The sequence below is a fragment of the Spea bombifrons genome, chromosome 12, assembly GCF_027358695.1.
Source record: "Spea bombifrons isolate aSpeBom1 chromosome 12, aSpeBom1.2.pri, whole genome shotgun sequence".
Taxonomy (NCBI): Eukaryota; Metazoa; Chordata; class Amphibia; order Anura; family Pelobatidae; genus Spea; species Spea bombifrons.
This window is the reverse complement of record NC_071098.1, coordinates 6,377,188-6,395,362: the sequence shown is the minus strand read 5'-3', so window position 1 is coordinate 6,395,362 and position 18,175 is coordinate 6,377,188. Positions and strand designations below refer to the sequence as shown.

Below are 18,175 nucleotides of genomic sequence, written 5' to 3'. Positions count from 1 at the left end.
TGAGTGAATGAGCTGTTTTGCTGTCTGGTCTCTGATCCCAGTGATATGCTGCTGGTGAGGCAGACTCTGCCCTCTATATACTCCTCTCTCTGCATAATGATGTGTGAGGATCAGGCTGTGCACAGGTTCCCACACTCAGCAGCCAATCACAGCGCCTGCAGGGACAATAGAAGTGTGTCCTATTAAGAGGGGGGCATCTGGTGCTGTCAATGCCGGGGGGGGAGGGGGGGGGGAGTAGGGGACAATCTGGAGCATGAAGCTGAAGTGTGGGAAAGATCTGCTCCAACATGTTACTTAAAATACATATTTATGTCAATATTGACTGATCTAAATGGGCTGTCATCGTGCAGGTGAATAGCCGGGTCCTTATACTCTGAAGTCATTTTTCAGAACCTGTAAATGAGTTGTATTAGAAAAACATAAGATCATAGAATTTGAGAGCAGATAAAAACCATTTAGTTTACTTATTTTTCCCCCTGCTATAAAAACCTTATTTGGTCTTTGCACTTTTTCTTACATTTAGGGCATTATACCCATTCCATTCATTGTATTAAGCTCTACTTTTTCTGCTGGAAGACTGTTCCACTTATCTACCACTCTAAACATTTCATTTTAGACTATGAAAGCTGTCCAAACATTCCTCCTTATTTAATATATATTTCCTTTTTTGACAGATCTCTATTGCCAAATACATAATACTGTATTGTACACCAAAATGAGGATGAAAGAGAATAGTAAAAATACAGTCTGAGGTTGCTGTAAAACAATTTTTGAATTATAATTAGGGAAATGTTTGTGTAAAATCAAACTTTAATACTTGAAAACATTTTACTGAATTTATTTTAGTATTATTTTACGGTATTATTATTTTTTCTACTTGTTATTTCGTTTTTTTTAAAATAATTAACACATCTTTGCTTTGTTTAAAAGATTCCACTATTTTTGGGGTGACATTCTATAATTAGCATAAAAAATAGACTTTTTTGATTGCATAAAATCATTGTCAGGAAATGTGTTGATAAAAAGTGAACTAATCAGAAATAATAAGATTATTATAATAATAGATTGTAAGCTCACAAGACAATCTTATTGTATATTGTATATAGTGAGCCCTATTGTTCTAACAGTAAATGTGATATAAATGTCCCATGACGTCTTCTGGCTCAATAAATCTATATATTTTGCTCTCCTATTTTACGGTCATTCTCAAGCTTTTTGTGTGATGTTGTAAAGGAGCATGGAGCTGAGTTCTCATGGGACAGAGGATGTTTCTGTGAGATAAGGTCTGGGTGACATGTTGGTGTGAAGCCATTACCTGGAACATCAAGGAGAATGAGCTGTGTGAAGGGGGGGCAGTGTGTGGTGGCAGAGGGGTTATTGGGTGTTAGGCTCAAGGGAAATGTTTTACTCCAATAGTTAATTCCGAGAAAAGTGTGTCCCAGTTGGTGTAAGTAGTATTTGTTATTTATTTAGTAGATATAGGAGAATATAAAACACATCCTAAAAAAAGCATAGAAAGAGAGAAAATGAAAGAAAAACAGAAAAAAAGAAAGAAAGGAAAGTGAGAAAGAAAAGAGGAAATAAAGTGAATGAAACAAAGAAAGAAAGAGGAAAGGAAAAAAGGAAATAGGAAATAAAGTGAAAGAAAGAAAGAAAGAAAGAAAGAGAAAGTGGAAAAAAGAAAGAAAAAGAGAAAGAAAGAATGAAAGTAAAGGAAAGAAAGAAAGAAAGAGAAAAGGAAAACGAAGCACTAGATGTAAGTTTAAATTGTATCTGGAATTATGCTAGATCTGGTTTAAATACGAGGCATCTCGGGTAAATGGCTGGGAGTTGTGGTTGAACAGGAGGTGACGTAAAGTGACCTGCAGAGGAGTCTGCCTTTGGTTCAGTTGTGAAGGAGATTCTGCCAATGGAGAGGAGGACTGGACCCGCTTGTATTGTGTGATTTGGATGAGCCTCTGTTACTCCAGTCCAGAAATGGACGACATGCTGGAGCACCGCTCATGCCATGTGTGACATATTTAGGGTTTGTGTTAGGATAGGTCTGTCTCAGTGCCAGGACACCCCACTCCCACGTTGATACACACTTTGCTTTGTCCTTCGTGGAACAACCCCTTTTCCTCAACCCCCCCGTCACCTCTTTTACCTCCCTTCTCATTATTTCCCATTCTTACCCCCAAATCCCTTGTAGCGGTTCTCATCAATTCAGGTTTAATATTTATCCCCCCCTGCGCTTATTTTCACACCTTTTCCGCTAGGCCTTTTAGTAATACTCTGTCCCCAGCAATGCAATTCAGCCCATTACCCCTCTGCCTTTAGAGGCTTCTTCCACCTACTCTTTTTGGAAAAAGGCACAGATTTTAAGAAATAATTCAATGAAAGTCTTCCTGCCTCTGCTTTCCTCCTAGTATGCCAATGCCACCCAATGCCATGATGGCCAAGGTGGCAATACCTACCTATGGCTTTTACTTATCAAGAGAGGACAGATTGACAGTAGTGAGAGTGCCAAAGGATGCCCACTCTTCTCCAGTGTATGGTTACGCCAAGGAACTTATATCACAGTAACATTTGTAGCTCTGTAGCTGGGTGGATTTAACCCCTTTTATGCCAGATGACCCAGCAACGCATGAAGAATGAATAGAAATGTGTTATTATTTAGTGCCGTAGACCCTAAAAGAGACTTTATAATGATTGCTATATAGTGTATGAGCACCTTTCATTTATATCACACAGAAACAAAGCTGTGAGTTTATTTGAATAATTTTATTGTTAAGAAACAAACATGAAATTCACAATTATGAATACATTCCATTCCACAGAATAGCATTATAAACTTGCAAATATTGCAAATTCTACTGATTATTACAGACAATGTAAAATACATATTACATATTATCTATTATCCATATAATGGAGACATACAAAAAATATCAGAATCACATGTCAATCACATGTGAATCTTTCCCCAATAATCATGCAATAATCCATGATACTCTATACATATCCATATAATGAATTGATTCGCATTAATAATCCTCACTGAGAATACGGTGGTTGTAATATACAACAAAGGTCAATATTTCACTCTTGTGAAGTTTTTAGTATAATATACCAAGCGCATAGTAACATATACCATACATTCGGTGCATTCCCTTCATGGAAGGTTCCAGATGCCCCACTGTTCTGACAGCTATCATTCTGCCATTGACATGAACAGATTAGTAGAGCCCTGATATCATGGCAGCCTTCATTTCATACAAGGCCCTGGTATCCCTATAACGCATGGGCTGCGATCTTGTTTTAACATAAAACATATATGGCTAATTGCATTTCAAACATGCTTACTCTACTATCATATGATAAATCATTTTCAACGGGCAGAGCCAGGCTGCTCCTCCATCAGAATCACGCCAGCCCATAGGACATGCAACTACTAAGTTTCACATGCAAATGGCAGACAGGTCATCCCAGCAATCAACAGGGCATTCGCTTTGTCAACGGCCAGCACAGGCCTCTGGCATGTGAGTAGATACATAATAACAGGAATTGTAAGTTCCAGTCCAATAAATCCCAGAGAGTGACTACCAGGGTCTCCAGATGGCTTTGGTGGTCTCTGTAGCCATTTGTTTGTTTGGGTTCTGGTAGAAAGATAACCCAGAAGTGAAGCCCCTCTCTGCCACAGCTTGTCCACCATGGATGTTCTGCAGAAGCTTCACCTGGACCTCTGTCTGTTTGTTCAGGGAGAAGAAGCGCTCAGACTCCTGGAGGCATCTGGAGTAACCTTCTCTGTAGCTCTGGCTGGATGATGGAGCAGCTAAAAGTGAGGAAAAGAGGCAGACAGTTAGATTTGGGGTTCGGGTTTGCACTTGGATCTTTGTAGCAGGTGATGAGCTTTCTAGAGGAAGAAGATACACAGATCAGGACACTTACATTTCCCAGCCAGGTGCTGCTGCAGGATGGTCACTGTCATCTCCAGAATATCTGCTTTCTCTGGTTTGGATGGAAGTTGATGTTTGTGAAACTCTTTCTCCAGTAAAGTCCTGAGCTGTTCAATGCTGCTGTTAATGCGATCTCTCCTCATCTTCTCAATCACTGGCTTTCTCAGCTGGAGAGAGAAGCAGAAAAATGCATGAGATCCCCAGATTCATTATAACAGAGTGTCAGTGTTTGCTATCACAGGCTAAAAAGCCAAAAGACATTGAAGCGAGCAGCATTACAGAGAGCAGAACTTACCTTCCTCAGTCCCTGTGAGCTGAGCTCATTGGCAGCAGTCTGCACCATGCTAGTGTTAGAAGGAGCCATCCTGCGCAGTCAGTGAGTGTGAGTGAGTGAGTGAGTGAGTGAGCTGTTTTGCTGGCTGTCCTGTCTGGTCTCTGATCCCAGTGATATGCTGCTGGTGAGGCAGACACTGCCCTCTATATACTCCTCTCTCTGCATAATGATGTGTGAGGATCAGGCTGTGCACAGGTTCCCACACTCAGCAGCCAATCACAGCGCCTGCAGGGACAATAGAAGTGTGTCCTATTAAGAGGGGGGCATCTGGTGCGGTGAATGCAGGGGAAGCAGGGGGTAATCTGGAGCCTGAAGCTGAAGTGTGGGAAAGATCTTTAATAACAGGCTTTTAAGAAACATGACGACATCCCTTGACAGATAAAACACTTTACAGAAGGTGATGACAATTTTGCAGTCTCTTCCATCAGCATCATGATGATTTTATCTAACATGGAATCGTCTCTTAAAAATATTAAATTTTACACCCAAAATATGTTTTTTATATAATATAATATTTGAACACATTTGCTCCTAATAATTGAGGTCATAATATTTCCTAACCTACAGCTGACATCCCCACCATCAATGACCCCTTACTGTGCGTCTTTTCCAATAACTTAAACGATATTCGGTGAATTGGGAATTGAATTGTTTTGTGGCTAATTTGTGACTAAGTTCTATTGGGTAACATTAAAACATAGAATTTGACTTCAGAAAAGAACCATTTGGCCCAAGACTAAAACCTTAATCGGTCCTCGTCTTAGAGAAACAGGTTAGAACACTATAAATAAACAACAAAAAAAAGAATTTTAGATGTTTCCACTAAATGAGAATGAAACATGTCTCATAGGATGCTGGGAAAGAAACTTGTGAAATTAGCATATGGGGTAATTTCTTGACTTCTTCTTAGTTTTGGAATTTAACATCAATGGTAAGAAGTTATGGAAAACGTACGCTGGTTTTGCTTTAGTTTTTAGTTAACCCCAACACACAAAGACCATCATTATGACTTCATTATAGAATGTCGAACGTAATGAGTACCGTGGTAATGAAAATGGTTCTAGAAAACGTCTAATTTACGTATATTACATAAAAACACAGAATTTGAAATCTTTATTCCAGAAAGTACAAAAAGTGAAGGCCACTTCTAATTAACCAAGTCGTAGACACTGTTCTGTGTGTCATCACAATGCAAATGTGGACTCAATGGGTTTGTTGAAGTTTCCCACAGTTAAGGAGGGGATGAAAGTACAAAAGAAGTGTGTCTTACGAAACTATGCGACGGAACAAAAGAACAGTTGGAGGAAGGGCCACACAATACCTACTTAAGCAAAAAAACCAAACCACAATGTGGGAAAGACCAACCCAACTGAACCAGTGACCAGGATCAATGACTTGAGAAAAGTACATTTCAATGGCATGTGGCAGATTCAGCCCCTGGCTGCCATACTGAACTTCTTACCAACCGTAAAGGAAAACTTTTTTAAGGGCAGTCCCTCTTTGGCCCCCAAGTCCCTTTTTTCCTACCCTGATCTCCATCATTTCCATATCAAAAAGATCTTTACACCTGAAACCAGGGCTTATTTTCAGGCTAAAATTTGACAGTTGATTTGATGCCACATTTTAACCCTCTGGAATCCAGCTAGCGATACATGTGTTTGTTAGAATACATTTTACTGATAATACGGATTATAATAATACTGTTAATCCAGGGCAAATTACATTAATGAACAAGCGTGGAACAGAAGCCTTCATAAAAGTGCATGGCTGTCCAAAACCAAGTGTAATGACAGGAGACAACGTACAAGAGGGACATTTATTTCAAATGTCAGAACAATAGGTCATGGTCTAAAACTAGATAGTCAGAGGCTAGGGAGGTTTGGCTTTACTGAGAGGGTGATAGATAAGTGGAGCGGCATCCCAGCAGAAGTGTTAGAGGCTTATACAGTGAGGGAATTTTAAAAACACATAGGCATATAGATGGCTCCTTAACCCAAGGTGAGACCAATGACCAGGGCAAATGAAACGTTTCTATTCTAGATCACCCATTCTTAAAACTCGCTGCAGGTTCAGCGTGTTACTTGCCTTCTGCTTTACGTCATACCCCTGACCATCCTTTGATTGTACGGAGCTGAGAATGGCCGTTTCATGTGAAGTTCTCATCATTATACGTTGTTAGCAGGAATAATCAGGGTGGTCTGATATCATTCTCACAGGACTGGAATTCCTGATGTGATTTCCATTGACGGTCAGTGGCTGAAAAGAGTCCCATTGAACATCTTTTTTTTTTGGCACAGAGCGCACTAAGAAAGGCCATTCTATTAAAAAGCACCATTGTCCAACATGCAGACAATATTACTTTTCAGAGAGCGAGGCACACAGCTTTAATGGATATTAAACAATTCTCTGATCCAACTTTTTATGCTCCAAACCATGAATGTTTTTGGAGCGCCATGAATAATAAAGGTATTTCCAACTATGAGTTCATTAAACCTCCAGACAGCGGGCGACTGACTGGCAAGGACCGCCAGAACAATAATTATCTTCTTTAAATGTCAGAGGGGAAAAACAGAATTCCAACAAATAAATATCAAAAGTCCTAATAAAAAATTATGAGCCAAATCAAGTTTTATTCCAGAAAAATATACAATATACAAGTGATGCATTTAATGGTTAACTAAGAGGATAGTACCACAAAAAAAGCTTTAAAGTAAGGAAAACATATATAGAACACCTGGTTTTATCTCATTTTGTTCCAATAAACGCTTTTTATCTGCAGACCCGGAGGCCGCCATTGTTGAGTCATGTGATAGTTTGAGTGATTTCCCACACTGAGCTGATGCTTTATGGCAATGCTAATGAAGTCCGTTCCTCCATCGACTTTCATTAGTCAATGAAAGAGTCCAGTTGGGTGATTAAGACTGAGTCATTCTTGTGTTTATCCCAGGCAGTATGATAAGGAAGGATGTTTGTCTAGCAGATTTGGCCAAGATAACAGAGCTAATGGCTAACATGCAGCTGACTGACAATATAATCCTACAAAACAACTAAAAGTTTTAAAAAAGGTGCAACATTTAAAAAAAATCTAATTAAAAAAATGGTGGTTTCATTATCAGTTATCACTTTTTGCTATAACGTTTTTCAGAAGCTCAAGTAAAACCGGTATTTTTTTTTTCTCCGTTCATGTGCCATCAAAAATAAATATGTCCTAGGCCTGTTTTCCCACATCCATTACTTGTCACTTTAATATCGTCCAGCTAGGATCTGCAGCTGTTCTATCCGTTACAGACTAACAGTTGTCCTACTAAAGTAGGAGACAATGGCCTCTGGTCTTAATTGGCTGAAATTTCATCTCAAATGTATGAGCGTACTTTGAGAAAAGCACCACCTGACCTTCGGTGGTTTTTAACGACCAAATATTTAGTTACTTAAGAAGTTTGTCGTTGAGGGGATAGAGTTTCGGGCAGGTGCTGGTCTGCTGGGACCGCCGCTGGTCATACAGTGGTGGATGTGAGTCTGGGTTGGCTGGACTTTCCCACACTGCTGGTCCATTGAAGGCTTTCAACCGAAGAACAAAGGAAGTGTGCCATTTCATATACCTCATTAGCAGCACGTTGTGGCCTCTCTGTGTGTTCAGCTCAAATACTACTTTGTCCTCCATCTTCATTGTGTCTTCCCGGCTTCATTCACGTTGAGTTTCGATGATCTCAGACCCTAAGAATTCGCAAGGTTTTTTAAAGAAGGCAGCAGAAAGTTTCTCTCTGTTCCCAACCATCTCAATATTATTATTTTTATCTCTCTATATAATTCTGACAACATTGTCTTAACTTCACATTTCATCCTTGAGTCTTTTCTCAAAGATGGTAACTTTATTTGGCCAACCTAGAAAAAAAAGATCTAAAGTTACACACGCCTTAAAGGTCTTGGAGGTTTCTTATTTAGATGAAGGCCCCGAAAGCCTGAAAGGAATAAAGGTTGGCTCTTTCTAGAGGAACTCAATATTCAGATGTTGTCTAGAAAACTCCTATTCCTTTTTTTCCTGTCTTCTGTGCCAGTTTTGAAAATTAATTGTTAAATAAAAAATTTATAAAATTGTCAGTCACATTAATTTTCAAACTCTGATTTATATATATATTATATATATATATATGATATATATATATATATAGATATACATATATATGATATATATGATATATAGATATATATATCAATCATATATATATATATATATATTTATATATATATATATATATATATATATTTTATTATTTTTTACCAGCAGTTCTTCTTTTCCTCTAATATACTGTATAGTGGATCATTTTTACCAAAGCTCACATTTTTTTGTGTCTGTATGCGAACAAGCTTCCCCTATTAAAGAGAAGTTAATAGATAATGGCAGTTATCCAACACCCTCCACATTTTCACAGCCTATCATACATATTTTCCCCTTTAACCGAAACATTTGATCCTTCTCCCGTCAGACGCACGGAGCACGTGTCTTTTGACTACACGAGTCTTTCCCAGAATCTAATGTATCATTATCTATTGTCTTTCCGCACTCCACCTGCTTCTTAACAGAGGGCTGTTATACTAAGGCAGTTCCCCGGTTAATTTACCATTCAGTAATTGAAGCCCTCTGTATTGTTTTGCAACAGTTATTCGCTTGGTCGTCAACTGTGGGAAACTTCTTCAGATCCGGGACTCACAGATTCAGCAGAAATAGAAGGGAAATTTACAAATATCACAAAAAAAACACCAAATATTTCTATTTTTTAAACTATAGGCCATAAAGATAATGTATGAGATATGTCATATGTAAATGTATATATGTTATTTTATATATGATAATGCCACAGGTACTAATATTCTAATATATTCTGCAAGAATAAAAACCCACCTTGAACTTTGCATTATGGATTATTTACAAATTACAATTATTCTTCCAGTTAAAATTTTTTAGAAGTATTTGTCATTTATTTTTGTAAGTATATTGTCAAAATTGTCAAGTCAAATCGTTATGTTCTATACTACTTGTTAGGTCCTATTTAACCAATGTACAGCGCTACGGAATATGATGGCACTATATAAAACAATAAATAATAATAATAATAATTAAGAAGGTCATTGTGCTTAAGTAATGGTCAAAAAAGTATAGTCTCATAATAATATATATTAATTTATTTAATTACTCTGCCGCCTTTATGACTCTTTGTAAATAAATACAGCATTAAAAGTATTATTCCCAGTACAGTTCAATGCCCAAGCCCCTCTTGGGAATATTGTTTAATTGTGTAAGATTTGGTGCCGTACATAATTTTAGCTGGGAACACTTAATTGTCATGTGACACAAACAAAAAGACACTGATAGGTTGTTGTTATAGCAACTGACCAAGCTTCTCAAAAGTTCTTTCATGTGATTCAATCTTCAGAGGAAACAATCCAATGACCCTAGCCCTGCTTTTTAACCCAGGCACAATACTCATTCTGATGTGAAGCCAACATAGCCAAAGTTCTTCAAATCATCAGAACATTGAGCTGGAAACTAAGAACCAAAGAGAAAAAAATTAAAAACTAGTAATTTGAAAATAGTAATCTGTCTCCCATCTTTCAAGCAATATTTAATAATAATAATAATAATAATAATAATAATAATAATTATTATTATTATTATAAATTATAAATTATAATAATAATAATAATACATATAAATAATAATAATAAATGATACATAATAATAATAAATTATACATACGAATAAAAATAATAATAATAAATGATACATAATAATAATAAATTATAAATACGAATATAAATAATAATAATAATAATAAATATAAATAATAATAAATATAAATAATAATAATAATTTATAAATAATAATAATTTATAAATAATAATACTTATTTTTATTATTATTATTATTATTATTATTACTGTGACCCAATGTGCACACACTAGAAATGTAATCTATATAACCACCTTTTCTTATACACCCTACGCATTAATGTTGCATATTTTTTTCTGGACTGAATACCCTTTTTAGCCCTCCCACCCCACTGCAATGAGATTTAATTATTTTTATTCTGATTAAAAAAAATCACAGCATTCCACAGCAATCCCCACCGAGAAATCTTTTGCACATCTTTTTTCTCGAATACACTCCGGGTTTATTAGCATTTTAAAGAATCCCCTTTTTATTTCCCAGATTGCCGCGATTTCACGGTAAAACAAGCAATCTGAGTGAAATCCCAACAAACCCAGCGCTCGTTTTTTTCGGAAGCTCAAGGGAAAAAGAAGCATCAGCTGAATAGATTTATATTTCCTGTCTTTTGATCTTTTTCCCGCCTTGAAGTGTGTCCCCTTTTTTTTATGTTTTATTTTTTCTCAGGAGGGCTCAGCCATGTGGCCCTGGAATGTCTCTCGTTCCAAAGATTAGTCTGTGTGTGTGTTCCTTGTAAAGAGTTAACACCGTTCAAGTTTCCACTAGCAGAGCGTCAGCTTTGTCTCACTCGCCCTCCACCTGTTCATCCGTTATTCAAGGTCATTCACAGTCAATTTACCCCGGGAGTAATTGAAACTTCTATTGTTGGCTGAAGTCGACAATTGGTAGACAAGTGTGGGAAACACCAAGAAGCAGAAGACTCAGAACTTCATGCGTTGATGGAGTGGATTATAGACAGAAGCCCGCGGAAAATGCAGAAGACAAGAAGCTAAATGTGGCTTCATTGAGAGGTCTTTTGCCAATTATTCCGATGGTTTGGTGGAAGGTTCTGCTCATAACCTTCTCATCACAAGCTGGGATGATAGGCACCTTTGTGTTTGTGGGGGAGTGTATAAAAGATTTATCTCTTTGCTTCATCACCAAGTAGACCACACACTAAAGAAGTTGGCGCCAAAAGCCGACAGGCCCATTGAGCCTGGAATAGATAGATGTCTCTGCGGTACTTAAAGAGATGGCGGGAAAGTCTTCAAGCGGTCTATTGACAAGGATAATTAGCTCATTCACAACAATGCACACAGCGAGCAACTGTTGCCTTTGACGGGACCGTAAGACGTAGCCAGTATAGAACAATAAGACGTATTCAGGGGTTTCAACATCTATCTATCTATCTATCTATCTATCTCTCTCTATCTATCTATCTATCTATCTATCTATCTATCTATCTATCTATCTATCTCTCTCTCTCTCTCTCTCTCTCTCTCTATCTCTATCTATCTATCTATCTATCTATCTATCTATCTATCTATCTATCTATCTATCTATCTATCTATCTATCTCTCTCTCTCTCTCTCTCTCTCTCTATCTCTCTCTCTATCTATCTATCTATCTATCTATCTCTATCTATCTATCTATCTATCTATCTATCTATCTATCTATCTATCTATCCATCTATCTATCTATCTATCTATCTATCTATCTCTCTCTCTCTCTCTCTCTCTCTCTATCTCTATCTATCTATCTATCTATCTATCTATCTATCTATCTATCTATCTCTCTCTCTCTCTCTCTCTCTCTCTCTCTCTCTCTATCTCTCTCTCTATCTATCTATCTATCTATCTCTATCTATCTATCTATCTATCTATCTATCCATCTATCTATCTATCTATCTATCTATCTATCTATCTATCTATCTCTCTCTCTCTCTCTCTCTCTCTCTATCTCTATCTATCTATCTATCTATCTATCTATCTCTCTCTCTCTCTCTCTCTCTCTCTCTCTCTCTATCTCTCTCTCTATCTATCTATCTCTATCTATCTATCTATCTATCTATCTATCTATCGCATTAGGAGGTGTATAGCATGTTTTGGAGGCTATTGAACAATAATAATAATTATAATAATAATCTCCACAGCACTTCTTACAGTCCATGCATTCAAAGCGTCAGACAAAACTAGAATTGAAAGACAAGCCTTCGATGCATTCGGTAAAGAGGGCTCGGCTCACAAGCTTACAATCTAGAGATTGCTCAGCTTCGCATTTCACCTATATGACAGATATGTGATATATAATAAGTGTATACAAATGTTTGTATGCATTGCACCAGGTTAAGTGCAGATCAGAATGTGTATAATTTAATTAATTGATTAAAACATTCCGCAAAAACATTCCACAAAAACATTCAACAAAACACACAGTACCACTCGCTCCAGTGGCGCAATCGGTTAGCGCGCGGTACTTATAAGACAGTAACTTGTGAGCGATGCCGAGGTTGTGAGTTCGATCCTCACCTGGAGCATAGCTTTTGACTATTGTATGTTTCCTGCTAGACAATGTTATCTATCAACCTACACAATAATAAAAATCTGCATAGTAAAGCAATTTATGATGTATGATTGTCAATTAAAAAGGCTCCTTCCATACACCTATGTTACTTGCTTTTCCTATGAGTGTATTTTATTTTTTCATGTATTTTACGGAAAACCCAATATCCCATAATCTGATAACATTTTAGACTTTATAAACTATTTTCCATGAATGAACCCCCAGTCACTTCCAAGCAAACACACAAATAGCCACCCAGCATCCCAAGAGTGGCCATAGCAAAAGTTTCTCCAAATTTTTATTAATCAAGGAATATTAATAGCAGTTAAAGGGATTTTGGCTAGTGGTTTGGACCCTCCAAGAAAAATTTCCTATGTTCACTATTTTCTGGTTAAAAATGACTGTTAACTGTGATAAAAAGCTCTCATTTGCCACGTATGAATTGATCAAACTATGTTCTTTAAAATCTAAAATAAAAAATATTCCGCCAGTCGTGATCAGTGTTTTCATCCAAAAACCACCCTGCGCGGCTCGCATTGCATGCTCCAGTGGCGCAATCGGTTAGCGCGCGGTACTTATATGACAGTAGCTTGTGAGCGATGCCGAGGTTGTGAGTTCGAGCCTCACCTGGAGCAGATGTTTTAAACTAAGCCAATCTGTAAGAAATTACTTGGAATTAAAGTAGTTTTAGGGGGAAAAAAATCACGGACATGCAGTGTAAACAATGCCTCCAATGGTTAACCGAGATGGCTCAACTTAATGTAAACATCCAGGATACTGAGGTCTAAAGTATAATCCAGGAACCACGCATAGTATTGAAGAAATTTGATTTTAAAGAGACTCAATTTCTTTAATGCTGTAAACTCAACTTAAAAATAGAAATTTACAAATTTCTAATTTGCATACTAAATTTTAAAAAAATCAAGAGCTCCATATCCCAGAAATCTGATAAAATGCTATATGAGGAATATTCGAACCATTTTTAAAAGTGAATGTAAGTGGATCAGCCAAGGAAAAAAAAAATTCAACCCTAGCCCCGTATCGCTCTTTTGAAACATCATCAATAAATCCTACAAAATAAAGCAAAGAATATTATAATCTGCATAAATCAGAAAAAGCCACATATGCGCTGATTTCCGCATGAAATTTAGCCCTGCTTGTTGGTCCAAACCTTTTGGGCTACAATGATCACCCTCTCTATCTCCTAAAGGGTTAAACACACCCTTACTTTAAAGACAGTTTGACCTTCTTTGGCCATCAGCTGAGGACACGTAATCTCAAAGCCATTCCCAGTTAATGGAGTGTTTCGGTAATTAAATCATCACCCATTGTCCGACCTCTAGGACTACAATGAACTGATGGTTGTGGGAAAGTAGAAATCCCCGGGTTCCATTGTTGTGTAAATCGATTGTCGAGCTCTCCCTGATGTTATCTTGAAGATGACTTGTGTGTCTTGAAAGCCTCTGATTCTGTTACAAGTTTGTGTAACGGATTTGCTCCTCAAAAACAAACTCCAACGCGCTGCGATAATATACAAAAAGTGAAATAACAAACAAACACATACGGCGGAACAAGAAACAATTACATAAAGAGAGTCCTCCAAGCCTGAGGGGTCTATTCACTAAAGAGAGGGATATCAGGAGAGCGTCTTGCAGCTCCTTGACTTTATGTTATGAAGGTCCATCCCCAGCGAGCTCCTGCAGGCATGGCGAGCTTGGCTGGCCCTGTATAATGTATAGTTCAACCTGCTAGATAGCTTTATCCATTGAATTACACATGGTACAGGGCCAACTTAGCCTTCTTGACGGAGAAACCTGCCAGTGATGGGCCTTCATAACTAATACCCAAGTCAAGGAGCCGAAACCCGGCTCTCCCTTTAGTGAATAAACCCCAGGGATTGTTACGCCTACCAACAGAACGGGGGAAACACGGGTATGTTTATTATTTATGACAAACCCACTTGAAGAATGGGTTAAAAAAGTAAAAAAATTATTTTATCTCAAGCTAACTTTTCTGAATGAATTAGTTAACTACGGAGCTTTTTTTTTTTAGGACTCACTTGTTTTTATTATTATTATTATTTATTTTATTTATTTATTGTTTTATATAGCAACATCGTATTCCGCTGTAAAATGGGTATACTATGCAAATATTTATTTTGAAATTTTTTTTTTAACAAAAATTGTACAGCCTTTTTAAATAAAAAACTGAAAGACTTTAGGCAAAATGACATCATGAAGATAATTAAATGTATTTTTTTTTGTTGCTAATCCGATTCCGGTCTTTCTGGTTCTCAACTTGCTCTAATGATTTAAATACAGTTTCCAAAAACATTAGGCGGGCGCGGGCGAGATGAACCGGTGACCCCCCGCGGCCGTAATTTTACTGTAAGAGACCTTTGCACGGCTCGATAGTCCAGTCACACAAGTCTCTTTTTTCCCGGCAGACTGTAGCCTTGGGCAGACACACACTTGCCTCATGCTGTTTGGGGATGGTGTCCACCGGCCGGCCTGTGATTAAACACAATAAGGCCAGGGGTCATAGGTCACGGTGCCTCGCAAAATGACTACTGTGTCTACTGCAGTCCACACGCTACAGAGAGGGGCCGCAACAAAATAAGGATCATTTTGAGTCTAATGCGTGTATATCATCCATGCGTCGGTGCGGCTCATGTTACAATATGATGTATCTGCTTACTTTACTGAGAGGGTAGTAGATAAGTGGAGCAGCCTTCCAGCAGATGTGGCAGAGGCTAATAATTTAAACATGAATGGGATAGACATGACTCCTGAATCTAAGACGAGACCAACGACTGATTAAGGTTTGAGTCTGTACAGTCTCACCGATAGAAACCATTATCATTTACCCAACGCCATCACTCCCATCACTCTGATCTTTAAGTGACTCCATCGCATTCATACCCGGCACTTAACCCGACTTAAATTACAGTAACAGCGGCACTCTTCAATGTCTTCCCCGGGGGCATACTAAACGGTGCGTGGTGGGGTGACAGTTCTGCCCCAGGCGGCGGGGGGGGGTCGGTGGCATTGTGGGTGGGACTTTCCCAGGTCCGGGCTGCCTAGCCATGTGTGTAAGCCTCTGTCCTTTGTACGGCACACACTCCTGACATCTGGCCGGGGAGTCCATTCTTCTGGCAACAGGAGCCAAATTCACAAGTATGAATGAAAGTGACTGTTGCCGACGGCAGGCGCTCTGATTGGCTGCGTACTGTGGGAAACTCTCAGCCAGCCAGCCGCGCAGGCTTTGAGATGCAGATCGAGCCCTATATATATATATATATACCCCGGGCAGCACAGTCTCCTGTTTGGTTACATTGAGAAGTCTTTGAACATGGCCGTCAACGGCGCTTCCATTCTCACCTCCGGAGAAAAGATCAGGATCAAAGAAAAACATCGGGTAAGAGTCCCACTGTGACTGTAACGCAATGTTTTTATGTATTTTTTATTTATTTTTTAATATATATGTAGCGTGTCGCTGAGTTTTTTAAAAAAATAATATTTAAAGTTATTTAAAAAAAGGTAAATGAAAACCGCTTTTTTTGGCATTTTTCGCTTTGTCCATCAGCTCTGGACACTGCTCAGGGAGAAGTTCACTGAGAGGGAGGTAGATAAGTGGCACTGCCTTCCAACAGAAGTGGTAGAGGTTAATAATAGGCATAATGATATTGTGAATATAAGACAAGGACAACATAAAGTTTTAGTTTTTTTTACAGCAGTAATAAACGGGCAGACTAGATGGGTCAAACAGTTATTATATGCCATGTTTACAAAGGAAAAAAAAAAAATAATACAAATAAATATATATACAATTTTAAAGTTAACGTTTTTAAAAATATTCATATTTTTGATTTTTTTTTAAGAAAAAAAAGTTGGAAACACTTTTATTTTAGTTATAATTTTCAAATAACTTGTTTTCTACAGATACGGAAACCAATGGTGGAGAAGATGCGGAGGGATCGCATTAATTTCAGCATTAATCAGCTCAGGAGACTCTTGGAGCAGGAATTCCAGCTTCTGCAACCAGATTCCAAGCCAGAGAAGGCTGACGTTCTGGAAATAGCCGTGAAGCTTCTCAGGCAACAGACCTCCTGCCTTCCAAATGGTAAATGCCTTTAAAAAAAAATAAAAAAAAATAAACTCCCATCACTATCAGCTAATTTCGTTCACGCTAACTTCAAATGCTACTATCAAAGCAAAAGGCTGCTATCAAATGTATAGATTTTATCAAATATTGGGCTATTATTTGAAGTTGGATTTATTTATTTTATCTCCTAATTCCTTTTCCAGTCAAAGCATTCGAAAATAATACATTGTCCACATTTGGGGAATCAATGAAAGGGTTAATAGGAAATATTTATGAGCATTGCTCAATTTAGGGGTGCATTTGGTTTGAAGCTGTAGCGGCCCCCTCTGGCACTCGGAAGGTTACGGAACCATGCTGCGCTTTGTCCTTAACAAATATATATTTTCTTTACAGACAACAAACCAGTTCTCAGAAGAGACAGCTTAGAATACAGTCGTGGATTCTCCAAATGTCTTCGGGAGACCGTGTCCTTCCTATCCTTTCATCAGATCAAGGCGGAAACTCAAGTTAAGTTATTACATCACTTTCACCAATCAGAAGCCCCTCGTGGAGTTCAGAGCCACCCCAGGAGGACCTTGATGTCTTCTCCTAACCAGCAGAAGCAAGAGCTGCTCCCCACCAGCGCCAAGCCGCTCTGGAGACCCTGGTAGAAGATCCCAAAGGACCTTGTTATATTGAAGCATATCATATTGATATGAGTATTCTGTCTAATTAAGAGGGGGTTCTGATTATCAATCAGTGCGACCCCCTCTTTCCCGTAGAGACTGTGTCTCCAGTAACTTCCCCGATGGAAGATTAACCCCTTCGGTATTTGCTTCATAATGAAGAAACGATTATAAATCAATGTTGTGAGACTTCGAAAGTCTGCCACGATCTGAGCAACCCTTTTCATTCTGGTAAATAAAATAATTTTAGAATATTTCTTTAGTGATGGTTTTGAGGAGCCTGTGGCTTTACGTGCATCCCACCAATAAAGCCGTTATTTTGGGGAGATTCATTGTATTTTTTGGTGCACTTGATATAAACGTGATCAGATTTACAACACGCGTGTTACCCAAACTGTATTCTGTACCCTGCCATTATCTGCCACAATGCTCTGTGCTGTACATTATATGGTCATATAGTACTCATGGTTATCATTCTGTATACAGTAGGGAACGTGTTTGGTTCTGTAATAGAAATCACCGATTTCATCTTTCCTAATATAGAAACTAGAAACTTTCTTATGTCTCAGAAATAAAATTGCCTTTTTTGAATCTTGGAAACGTTTATTTTTTTTCAAATCTCGTACTATTATTCTGAGTATAATTCTTTCATTTAACAGCACCAACATGCAGAAGTCAGGTTGGGGCAATTGGCCCAAGGATCTGCCCTGATTTAAATAATTCATGCCACTGGGTGCATTTCTCACTGTAATTCCACCCATGGCCACTAGGAGGAATGTGCAGAATATACAACACCTTCTACGGGATTTCTATAGATTAACTTTGAGTGCGTGTCTGTTAGACTGAATTGGGCAGTAGGTATGGAACA

General features: G+C 38.0%; 2 protein-coding genes and 2 non-coding genes across 4 annotated transcripts; 3 read left to right on the top strand and 1 right to left on the bottom strand.

Moving 5' to 3' along the window:
* Positions 1-3,470: 3,470 nt before the first annotated feature.
* Positions 3,471-4,375, bottom strand: LOC128469812 (transcription factor HES-5-like). The gene is made up of 3 exons (XM_053451606.1): positions 4,234-4,375; positions 3,931-4,105; positions 3,471-3,814 (listed from the first exon to the last, which is right to left on the bottom strand). The coding sequence occupies exons 1-3, from the start codon at positions 4,300-4,302 to the stop codon at positions 3,582-3,584; spliced, it is 477 nt and encodes a 158-aa protein (XP_053307581.1). The 5' UTR covers positions 4,303-4,375; the 3' UTR covers positions 3,471-3,581.
* Positions 4,376-12,419: 8,044 nt separating this feature from the next.
* Positions 12,420-12,512, top strand: TRNAI-UAU (transfer RNA isoleucine (anticodon UAU)). Its single transcript is given in 2 exon segments — positions 12,420-12,457; positions 12,477-12,512. It is a non-coding gene; the product is annotated as a tRNA-Ile (tRNA).
* A 568-nt stretch (positions 12,513-13,080) lies between these two features.
* TRNAI-UAU (transfer RNA isoleucine (anticodon UAU)) lies at positions 13,081-13,173 on the top strand. Its single transcript is given in 2 exon segments — positions 13,081-13,118; positions 13,138-13,173. It is a non-coding gene; the product is annotated as a tRNA-Ile (tRNA).
* Positions 13,174-15,818: 2,645 nt separating this feature from the next.
* On the top strand, positions 15,819-17,686 carry LOC128469806 (transcription factor HES-5-like). The gene is made up of 3 exons (XM_053451601.1): positions 15,819-15,955; positions 16,480-16,660; positions 17,036-17,686. The coding sequence occupies exons 1-3, from the start codon at positions 15,890-15,892 to the stop codon at positions 17,290-17,292; spliced, it is 504 nt and encodes a 167-aa protein (XP_053307576.1). The 5' UTR covers positions 15,819-15,889; the 3' UTR covers positions 17,293-17,686.
* Positions 17,687-18,175: the final 489 nt, after the last annotated feature.